The 12,108-nt window shown below is 42.4% G+C and overlaps 1 protein-coding gene across 10 annotated transcripts in view; it reads right to left on the bottom strand.

Annotated features, from left to right (window-relative positions):
• Positions 1-12,108, bottom strand: part of MTCL1 (microtubule crosslinking factor 1) — a 175,179-nt gene that overhangs the window by 76,644 nt on the left and 86,427 nt on the right. For all 10 annotated transcript variants that reach the window (XR_005224366.2, XM_027824780.3, XM_027824781.3 and 7 more), the window contains exon 4: positions 2,992-3,051. Coding sequence is in view for 9 of the 10 variants with exons in the window: in XM_027824780.3 (XP_027680581.2) it covers positions 2,992-3,051 (60 nt within the window). In the remaining variant the exon portion in view is untranslated. The remainder of the gene's footprint in view (positions 1-2,991; positions 3,052-12,108) is intronic.

Genomic DNA, 12,108 nt, shown 5'->3' with positions numbered 1-12,108 from the left:
GCCAACATAGAACATGAAGATATTCAAAGGGAAAAGGTGGGGATAAAACAAAAATTAGTTATGCAGTGTAAATCAGTGGTGGGCAACCTGTGGCCCGCCTGCAGCCTGTCAGGGTAATCTGCTGGCAGGCTGCGAGACAGTTTGTTTACATCGACCATCCGCAGGCACGGCCGTCCGCAGCTCCCATTGGCTGGGAACGGCGAACCATGGCCACTGGGAGCTGTGGGCAGCTGTGCTTGCGGACGGTCAATGTAAACAAACTGTCTTGTGGCCCACCAGTGGATTACCCTGATGGGCCGCAGGTTGCCCACCATTGGCATAAATTCTGTCATGAGATTGAGGATCTGATCAAAAATATGGTATTTCTTTTGCTGGCAGGAAGACACAAAGAGAAACAGAGACAAACTACCATCTCCTCACCACCACCTGCTTAAGGGTATTTCCAGGCAGAAGATGGTTAAGCATTTATTGCATTGGGAATCTGATGACAAGGTACCATTGCTACAGTACCCAAGCAGCTGGCTGAGTACCAATCCTCCTATCTTGTGCTGTTTCCTTTGTGTTTTGACTGCTGCCTGGCATTTACCAAGTAGCTCCATTCTGTAGCTCTGCTGCATAGAAACTTTTTTTCTTCAATACACTTAATGGTAGAGAAGTACAACTAAAAGACTTCTGTTTTGTTTTCCCTTTATTTCAAGGCAAAAATAATTTTACAGGGTATTTACTGGGTCTGCACTGCGGAGGATGGAACAGTTCTGCATATTTTCCCACTGTGAACACACAGTAAGTGAGAAATTGGTCCTGATGTAGTCTCTGAATATTTAAGTGCACAGATAGCATCAATCTATTATTAGAATCTAAATTCGTGGTCACCTTTGCTTGTAAAACCATTCCAGGAAAGAGTGGATATGAGACATAAAGAGTCACTTTGTGGTCTTGGACAAGTCACTTAGGTCCAGACTCTCAAAAGGTATTTAGGCAACTAACTCCCACTTATTTCAATGAGGATACCTTTGAGGATCTGGGCTTTAGCCTCTCTGTGACTACAATGTGGGGATTATAATATTTTCTTACCTGTCCAACACCAAGGTGGTGTGAGAGTGAGTTAGTAAATATTTGTAAAGCTCTTTATAAAGGCATAGGACCAAATTCTGACTATTCTTGGGGTATTGCGGTGGGAGGGGCTGGGGATGGGAGCATAAGGAATACTCTGTTTGTGAACCTTCTTGCTTTCCCTGAGCACATGGAAAAAGAACATTCGTGCTCCCAGCAGCACCAGACAACCCGAAGTGGGCATGACCAAGCCCTCGCTTATAATCATTTATATAAACCCAATAGTTTGCCAGGTGCTTTACAGACAGTTAGAAAAAAACCCCGGCCCCAAATAGCTGATCATTTAAACAATCATCCTCATCACAGATGATGCTGCAGGGGGGCACACGAGGTCATGTGCTCCCCCTCCCAGATTTCTGCCAGGCTGGGAGTCGGGCTGAGTGCAGCACAGGGGGATGTGCCTGGGAAAGGCACCAGTACCTAGTGCTCCCACTGAGCTCCACTAAGAGTCGCCCGGAGCAGGGAAGAGAGATGGGGCTGACAGCGCAGCTCTGCCAGAAGGGACGCTGCAAAGCCTTCTGAGTCCCATCCCTTCCTCGCCTGCAGCTGCAGTTACCTGCTTGGCAGTAGGTGTCTGGAGCCCGATCCGGTCTGCACTGAGCCTGTAGTGGGGAGGCGATGGGAGAGTAAGTGTGGAAGGAGCTGTGAAGGGAGTGGAGGCAAGGTGGTGCCAGCTTGGAGCGGGTGTGGGAGCTGCAGGGGGAGTTGGAGAGGGGCCACAGGCAACATATGGGGCGATCATGTGCCCCCGACCTTTAAATTTTGCCCCCACCCCACCATCGAGAGTTACCAGTTGTCTCTGCTCATCAGTTGGCATTTTGGGAGGAGAGTACGTTGCACCCTTTCAAAGGCTGCTTCCGATGAATTCCTACGTTTGCTCCCCAGAGGCAGCATTCTGTCTGCCTGTGTCCTCTGCAGGTTGGGTGCTTCCAGATCCCACTGGTGCAGTAATCTCCCTTCCCCCATCTTACCCATGCAGCAGGGGCTGGTGAGGACATAAAGTGCTAAGTATATTATTATTATTACAAATCAATGGATGTTAAGATTCCATCAACTTAGAAAAAACCTATAAGGATGAAATCACATCTATATACTCAGTTTGCAGATGGGGGCTGAGGGGAAGTGGAGAGAAAAACCGGAGGTACAATCTCTCTCTCTCCAACGGAGCTGTGATGCTGCTATTGACTCCTCTTCACAGTGATCTGAAACCCTGCCCCCAACTCAGCATTATTAAATAGCTAATGGAATGGAGACTAGAAAAGACTTCAACCACTGCAGTCAGCACAAAAAGGAAAGGAATCCGGGCCGACTGCTTTCCTGCGGAGAATCAACCTATGGAAATTCAATAAAATCAGCATTCTAGTGTGGAGGGCGGATAGCACAGCCTCTTTATGTTAACTGAGCTAGAGGAAGCAAATATTTTTAAGTTCACATGTTGTTCACCTCACATGAGAAATCAAACCTTGGGCTCTGACACCAGAACACATTAGGTGTTGTTTCAGTGTGTGAACTCCATCTGGTGCCACAATGCTCATTATCACAAAAACTTTGGCACCATGTATAAATTTAGTTAGTCCCTGAGCTATGATCCAATTACTTTATGAGGCAAGGTGATTTTCTTTTCCTGAAGAAAACCGTTAGCCTGAGTCTAGATACCAGAGATGAGAATAAAACTGAAGAGCTGCATAGTTTAAAAAGCAAATTCACGTCCTAAATTGCCTCTAAATTATCTGAAATGTCTCAGTGGATTTAAGTCTAATCAGGTCTGTTTGACATTTTTGGTGGTTCTGTCAACACCCAGTAAAGAGAGACTTTGAGTTTTCCCCATTTAACTGTCACATGACTATGAAAATCATCACATATTCTTGAAAATGGTACCTGTGTGAATGTCTTCTTTTCTTTGTGCATTTCTCGGCTGCCTCTTCTCTTCAATGAGCTCTGAAACAGATACAAGCAATTCCCGATTATTAACTAGTTGCACCCAAACCCCTGCAGTTTGGCAGAGACCACCACCTTCATAAAACTGACACAGTGAGAACATTCTTCAGTGCAATCAGGGACTTAATTTCCTACTCATTATTTAAAAAAGAAAATCAGACTCTTTTCTATTAGCTTTTGCTACTCAAAGCCATTTACAGTAAAATGCAATTGCAGTAGTTAAAAGTTCACCAAGGAAGGAAGTCTATTCCCCCTCCTCCTTGTGGCAAAACCTGCTTTCTGCAGAAGTGATTTATATTTGATTGATCTGGGAGAAATCCAAGAATGTTACTCAAAATGGATATGAAACATATTTTGGAAACAGTGCAGAAAAGTAGTGTAGGAAAAGAGATGACTACATATGTGTAAGCAACACAGCATAACGCAATGAGCCTAATCCTTGCCTGTCACATACACAGAAGTGCTTGATTAAAGGCAGCCTAATAGCTGCCTCACTTGAGTACTGAATTTATTTTGCAAGTTTGATAAAAACTTTACAGCTTTATACATTTTTGAATGTCATTTCACAGGCAATTGCTTTTAAACCTAGGACCCAGAAATGAAACAATTACCACTGTTTCAAATTTCAACAGTCTTCAGCCATCCAAAGGAAAAGGAATAGCTTTTTCTTATATGTTTACAGCAGGTGTCAAAGTCATTAGTTCTGTTTCTCTATCTGAATTTTCTATTTTAGGGCTAAACTCAACGGGTATAAGTGAATGGCATCCACTTACATGAAGCTGGAATTTGGCTTCTGTAGCTTAAAGTTTGGAAGAGAAATGATAATATCCATTAGTAGGCAAAGAGGCTGACAGGCTACAAAACTACAGAATAGCCTGGATTCAAAACTGACCATCTTGCTTCATGTATTCCAACCACTTATAACATTCCAAGAAGAAGCACCCTCCTCTCCCACCCTTCTCATCAGTCCATGGCTGAGCTTTCAGACTCCTCCCATCTCCCAAATCTAGCTACTTTAGGCTACTTCCCTCTACTACTGCCTTTAATGGCTTGCTCCATGTTTGTGTAAAAAGAAAATCTGTTGCATGTTGACCACTTTAAGGAGGAAAGTGGCAGCATTTCATAGAGATAGTACTTGACAGAAAAGATTTATTTTTGTTCAATAAAATTAAATAGCCTTCAAATGAGGCCTGAAAAGGAGGATGATACTCCCTAATCATAAATCTAAAAGCACGGCAGCTTCACTACACAGGAGGATTTTATCAGGACAACTTTCATTTATTTTTGTGCTCTAAGAACAATTTCCAGCTGACACAAGCTCAACTTTGTTCCTACTGGCTTGCTCAGAGGCAAGGCTTCCTTTTGGGGCACTTGGCAGAATTGCTGCTTATAGATTATGATTGCCTTGGAGCCCAATCCTGGTGCCATTAAAGTCAATGGCAAAACCTCCATTCAGTCAAATTCTGCTCTGAACTATAGGGGATAACTCCAGTGTTACGCTCTAAGCTTCAATAGAGTTACTCCAGATTTAGAACGGCGTTCAGTTAGTTCAGTAAGAACAGGTCTCTGGGTTTGCTTCTCCACTGCAGTAATGTGCACACACAGCATGAGCTCCAGTCATGGGATAGGAGAGGAGGGAGGAACTCTACTAAATAGGTAAATCCACTCTAGTGTCTAGCTATCAGCTGGTAGACAACACATTCTGAACTCTAACTAAGGACACACAAAATGTGGGAATCCAAATAAAAGCTATCCATGGCCTCTTGGTCCCTGGCTATTGAACTGGGATTATTTTAGCTATTAAACTACTTTAGATTATAATTAATGCACTCCTAAACCAAATCCCTTGTGTGCTATAAACAGCAAAACTATTTAAAACCTACTCATACGCTTCTGAATGTACAAGATATTCTACAATTTATATTTTTAGATGTTCAGGAAGTTAATCTGCTTTCCAGCTTAATGCAATGATTCCCTATAGCTAACATGAAGTCATGCTAGGATAAAAGGTCCTCTGCAAACAAATATATTTTACAAAAATATTTTAAAATATCAAAATTATTATTTGAAAACTTTTCACATGTCCATCCAGGATAACAATGCCTTTCCCCCCACCCCCAAACACCATCTTATTCAGGAAACACATCTACGTTTGGATGAAGTCAATAGCTGGAGAGGCAATGTGGTCCAGTGAATGGAGCTCTCGCCTAGGACTCAGGAGATGTGACTCAGTAGATTGTGACCACCATCCTGTTGTGTGACCTTATGCCAGTCACTTCACCTCTCCATGCCTCCATTTGTCTCCCCACTTTTAGGCGATTGTCACATTCTGGGATGCAATCCAGACCAGTAAGAGATTATGTCACTGCCTGTCCCGCAACCTTGGGCGTCTCACAATGCTTTGCTGTTGTAGGTCCCAACCTGGGCTGCTCACAGACAGCCAACAGCCTACAGGTCACACCCTGAGTGTGTGTGTGTACAGCTGCAGCTCTGACCCCAGCAGCCTGTCAGCAAGATACCAACCACACTCTGACTTCCACCTGCCTTGCTTACTACTTGCAGGATGACCCGAAAAAACTCCCAGTCCCGAATTTTCCCCCAAACACGTTCTGCACTGTCCATCCCTTTCCTGGACAGATCAGATATTACAGGTCCATTGCCCCTGTAAAGGGTCAATATTCAACAGTCTGCTGCTTTATCAAACAATTCAAGTTTAAACACAACAGTGGATTGGTTCAGATTAAAAAATAAAACAAACAAAAGAAGATAGGGTTTTGAGTGCATTCAAGGGTCAGGTATTAAAGTCAGAAATGGTTACAAGAGAAATAAGGATAAAATTATTTTTAGTAGCGAAAATTTAACAAGCTAGACTTGGTTCAAGGTAAAATCCTTACCACGTGTTCCCACCAACATGGCTGATCAAATTCTCAGGTCAGGATCTCTCCCACAAAGTCAAAGGGCTGTTTTTTTCGTCTTAGATAAAAGGGTGAAAGAAGGGGAGAGAGAGAGAGAATTGCTTGGGGTTTTCTGCCCCTTTCTTTTATAGTCCAGTTAACTTTTCAAGTGGATTCTTTTAAAGGTTAGCTGCCCTCAAAGCAAAGTTTATTCAAACGGTAAAGAAGGCGACATGGAGTCTGGTGATAAAGGAGGCTCCATGTTCTTTCCTCTCACCTGTTTTTGCTGAAATGCAAATTTGCTTTGTCTCCTGCCTTCTCTTCTCCTGATTGTCTCAAGGGCCCTGTTTACTACTTCTGTGTAAATTGAAGTGAACACACATTTCTTCATTTAGGATATTTCTGCCTGGGCTGGGCTGTGTACTGTGGAACATGTGCTAAGAACATAATGCAAGGGGATTTCATAGCTTTACATATAATGTTGCTACATATGTTTCACTATGATATTATTGATCAGTGAGTTATTAGTTTTCAAATGATAGCTCACAAGACATATTTTGTACAAAGATTATTACAATAGCCTGTAGGGGTGAATATATATGTGCTTTTGGTCTCACCTATTTTGTTTATTTAGATTGTAAACTCTTGGAGGCAGGTGGTGTCCTAGCATGATGGGGTCCCAGTCTCAGTTGGGGCCTCTATGCACAATCTTAATACAAACACTAATCACACTTGAAACGCAAATGCACAAGTCAAAATGTGGAAGACCTCCTAGTCCTGCCCATGCACTAAACTGAATACAGAAATGGCTATTATACAACATGAAGATGCTGTGTGATACTACTGTAACTGTTAATAACATGCACCTGAAAGTAATACAGCCCTTGTTCATCTGTAAGCAACAGTAGTGGGAAATGCAAGGAAAGGGAGACAAGCTCGAGCTGGCCAAGAGGTAACACAATACCACGGGGAAGTAGCAAGTAGGGCTGAACATAACTTTGGAAGTGGTCTACTCCACCTAGCACTGCCTGAAGAGATGAAAATCCAAAACCACATGGTAATAAGTTATAGTTTAGAGCAGAAAGATGGACCCTACGTCTTAGGACCAGCTTGTTGTTCCCCTCTGCTTTGCATTAGTGACACTTTCTGATCAGTTCTAGTCTCTCACTTTCTTGAGAAGTTCAGCTCCTGGCTGCTCGGGGGAGAGTGAGGGGGGAGAAAAGAATATCTCACTTACTCTTAAGGTCCCCTCCAACTAATGAAGGAGTTGTGCTGCCGGGCTTCAGTCAGAATCTTGTGCGGTCCTCTTTATAAAACTGGACAGATCCATGGTGATAGGGTGTATGCAAAATTGAGAATAATCGATACAGATCGGATCACTAGGAGGAGAACCTTGACCTGTAGCACAGGTACTGCATTTAGCTTGAAAAGGGATATTGTTTTAGTGCAGAAGCACCTCCTCCCTGGCCCAGAAATGGTATGGCAGCAGCCTGTCCTTCCATAGGACCTGTGCCCAAAATTTGAGTGAGCAAGAGAATGTGAGTATGTGGAGAGCAGGGTGGTGAGGAACAGAATGAGACGACATAAAGCTGTGCGTAGGGTAGGAGGGGTGGGCAAAATAGTTGTGCATAAGCCTGAGCGAGGGAAGAGTGCAAGACCAATGGATCCCCACACCCTTGAGGAGTGCACGTATGGGAAGAATGCAAGATCCCCGCTCCATCCCTGTGGGCACAGGATGCAAAGGAGTATGGGGCAGAAACCACCAGACCCTCTAACTGGGACTAAGGGTGGTGTGAACTATTTTAAACAGAAGAAGTTGGTAGCATGCTGTCATAAACATACAGCTAAGGGTAGCCTAGAATTCCTCCTTACCTGTAAGGGGTTAAGAAGCTCAAAGAGCCTGGTTGGCACCTGACCAACAGGACCAATGGGGAAAGAAGATACTTTCAAATCTTGAGGAGGGGGCGGGGAAGGTTTTGTGTTGTGCTCCTTGTTTGTGTGGGGGTTCTCTCTTGGGACTGAGAGGGGCCAGACAGAAATCCATCTTCTCCAACCCATCCTAATCCAAGTCTCCAATATTGCAACCAGTATAGGTAAGCCAGGCAAGGCAGATTAGTTTATCTTTTGTTTTGCTTGTGAATTTTCCCTGTGCTAAGAGAGAGTTTTATTCCTGTTTTCTGTAACTTTAAGGTTTTGCCCAGAGGAGAATCCTCTGTGTTTGAATCTCAATACCCTGTAAAGTATTTTCCATCCTGATTTTACAGAGATGATTTTTACCTTTCTTTTTTTTAAAATAAAATCCTTCTTTAAGAACCTGACTGATTTTTCCATTGTTCCAAGACCCAGGGGTTTGGGTCTTTGATCATTTTGTAACCAATTGGTTAGGATATTATTCTCAAGCCTCCCCAGGAAAGGGGGTGTAAGGGCTTGGGGGGATTGCTGGGGGAAGAGGAACTCCAAGTGGTCCTTTTCCCTGATTCTTTGTTAAATCGCTTGGCGGTGGCAGCATTACTTAAACCCAAGGTACAGTGGAGAATTTGTGCCTGGGGAGTTTTTAACCTAAGCTGTAGAAATAAGCTTAGGGGGTCTTTCAAGGACACAGAAGATGGGTCCTGTGAAGAAAGGGTGAGAGGGGCAATGGAAGGGAGGTGGAAAAAGGATGTACCCAAAAAGCAGAACACTCAGGGAAAGGTGAGAAACCCCAAATTGGGGAATTGTGACCGGAAACCTAAAGGAGAGTTTGCAGATAACATAAAAATTGGGGGAGTGGTAAATAATGGAGAAGACAGGTCACTGATATAGAACAATCTGGATTAACTGGTAAACTGGGCACAAGCGAACAAGACATATTTGAATACAGCTAAATGTAAATGTACACACCTAAGAGCAAAGAATCTAGGCCATATTTAAGGGATGGGGAACTCTAGCCTAGGAAGCAGTGACACTGAAAAAGATCTGAGGGTCAGGTTGGATAATCAACTGACCAAGAGCTCCCAGTGAGATGCTGTGGCCAAAAGAGTTAATAAGACCCTGGGATGCATAAACAGGGAAATCTCAAGTAGGAGTAGAAAGGTTATTTTACCTCTGTATTTGGCACTCGTGTGACTGCTGTTGGAATACCGGTGCCCACTACTCAAGAAGGATGTTGATAAATTGGAGAGGGTTCAGAGAAGAACCATAAGAATGATTAAAGGATTAGAAACCCTGCCGTATACTGATGACTCAAGGAGCTCAATCTAGTTTAACAAAAAGAAGGTTATGGATTACCATCTATAAAAACTTACACGGGGAACTTATATTTGATAATGGGCTCTTTGATCTAGAAGGGAAAGGTATAACATGATCCAATCACTGGAAGTTGAAGCTAGACAAATTGAGACTGGAAATAAAGTGTACATTTTTGACAGGGAGGGTAATTTAAAATCAAGATTGGATATTTTTCTAAGAGATCAGATCCAGGAATTATTTTGGGGAAGTTCTATGTCCTGTGTTATACAGGAGATCAGACTAAATGACCACAGTGGTCCCTTCTGGCCTTGGAATCTATATAACACCTCCGTGAGAAAGGGAGGGAGAGAATGATTCAATGACAGACAGGTCCAGAAGGGAGGAGTGGGAGGAAAGGACAAGTTGAAAGAGGTATAGAAAGATTTGGAACCCTCCTTCTGAATTTTTTTCCTTCTCCAGTTTCCTACACCCTCTGTTTCTGCTTTCTTGGCTACCACTCTGAATTGCCTTCGAGAGTTTAGCACATCTGTATTTTGCATGTAACTGTGGTAGCTACTTGATGTATACCAATGGTTGCATTTGCAAAAGGAACGCTAGCTTTTGAAAATCTGGCCCTAAGGGCAATTTTTCCCACTGTGATATGTGGGGAATTATACACAAGTATCAGTGCTGATTATGAATTGTGTAAATAATGTTCCACATGCCATGATAAACGATTACCAAGACACTAGGCTTTGGAATGGATCATCATAATTTCTGTCTGCGTTATTAGAAAGTAATGTATGCAGAGAGGGATCTTTATGTAAAAAAAAGCACATAAAAAGCATACATCAGGGGCCAAATAATATTTGCTTCATACACACCAGTAGTTGAAATGGCCTCATTGGGATTACTGGTGTGTGCAAAAACACACACAAACCACCAAAAAAACCCATGGCTATTTACTAGCATCTCAAAGGGTAAATTTATTATTATCACTTGTTATTTGTTAAGCACCAGTGTGTTCACCAATGAACAAGACAAAATAAGACACTATCCTGGATCCATATACATATTTTTGTTTTCAGAAAAATACAATATTAACATATTGGGCTGATTCTTCTTTTACAACAGTTTTACACTAGGGTAATTCCAAATATTTAAACTGAGTCACTCCTGATTGATACCAGCATAAGACAGAAGAGATCAGGTCCACAGTATGACAGATAGTTACAAGATGGATTTAAGAATAATGTTTTACATCACCGTGGGATAATTATAAAACACTTGTTTCTCTAATGATATTTCTTTTGTTGGTAGATTAATGTTGACAAGCAAATGTGGAGAAACATACTTTATAAAGGGATGTGAACAAAGAGATGGTGAATACCTGAAGACAAGGGAGTTTTAGGGGTAAACAGAAGCATGGACTTCACCAAATGTGGGTATTTATTAAAACAACAACAAACATTCTGCATGCAGAACAGAGACTCCAATGGCTAGCTACTAAATATAATTACCTTTGAAGAGAGGCTAAATGGGTGGATATATCTTTACATGATCAACATGATACAAAAACAAACAGTCTAAGTATTAACATTTTTATGAAACTTTTCCTGCATTGTGGGGGAAGAGAGGGTTATAAAAGCTTATATGCAGAGATGTGATAGAAGCCTTAGCACAGCAACTGTGAAATCTTTTTCACCATGAATGAAAACCTTAGTGTCCTCTGTTATCAATACTGATATGTACCATAGCTTAAGCCACAAACCACACAGTGGGATGTAGAGTGAGGATGCTATTGAGAGTTCCCAGAGGCATTTTTTCCTGACATCTCCCATGATCTCTGGGGAAAGGCAGGCCCCCCGTAGCAGTTCCACCAGAACTTCACTGGGAGGGAGTAGCATGCAGTGTCCCCAGCCATGCCAGCTCATCTCTTGCAGCTGGTGAAGCAGCATCTCTTTTGGAGAGTCTAGCAGTGCTAGACTTGCAAAATCCCTGTGTCCAGGAAATGCAAGAAGCGAAATAGGAGATTGCCTTTACACAGGGTACAGGATAGGAAAATTCGTCCCACTCTTCTCCCTTTCACACCCTTTTAGGGTGAATCACAATCTGGTCAGTTACTGAGACAGAGAATGGTACAACTAAAATATTTTTGTGAAAAGGCCTGTTTCTCCCAATTCAACTGCAAATAAGACATTTCTACACACGCACTACTGGGAAAAAATGAATTGGAAACATTTGTGAAGTGGAGGAATGGAGATGTCGCTTTCAGCTAATGAGTGAAAGCATCCTGATAGTCACTTCCCATATAACCCATACACACAGTAAGGAGTACTGGCTCCATATTTCTAACACAACATATCTATTTCAGGGTACAATATCCTGGCTTTCCAACCCCTTCTTGGGGCCTGTGGTTCCTCATCTGTACTGTCAAAGTTTGACTCAGACTCACAATTTATCAGACCACTCTGTTTTATTAGCAAAGCTGCTCTGCTAATACATTTAGAAGTGAGCCCCCCGAGTGGGGCTTGTGTCTCTTAATTTATACAGTTTTTTGGAGAACAAATTACAGAGAAGTTACAGACAAAAGAAGAAAAAGATTTTAGTCACCACCCTTCGAGATCCCTGAGACCAGTCACGGATCTTCAATTACCTGCCACCCTTAACAATCTCCTTTAACAGCTTCCAGTTAACTTAACTAATTGCCCTTCACACCTTCCATTCTGATGCCTGCTTCTTAGACGTGCTGGCTCTATCTTAATTGCTTCTCCATTCAAAAGCTAACTGTCCCTACGTGTGCTCCCTCAGATACTTTGTAACATGTTTTGGCATGCCCTCTCATATACAATGTATCCAGCATGTCCCCTTATACGTTATACTTATACAATGTTATACTTCCACAGTACTTTAAACAGAGGAGCTAGAAGCCCATCTGAAATTATGGCTTAGAAAT

The sequence above is a fragment of the Chelonia mydas genome, chromosome 2, assembly GCF_015237465.2.
Source record: "Chelonia mydas isolate rCheMyd1 chromosome 2, rCheMyd1.pri.v2, whole genome shotgun sequence".
Lineage (NCBI taxonomy): Eukaryota > Metazoa > Chordata > Testudines > Cheloniidae > Chelonia > Chelonia mydas.
Note: the sequence above shows the minus strand (reverse complement) of the source record. Positions and strands in the feature narration are given on the sequence as shown.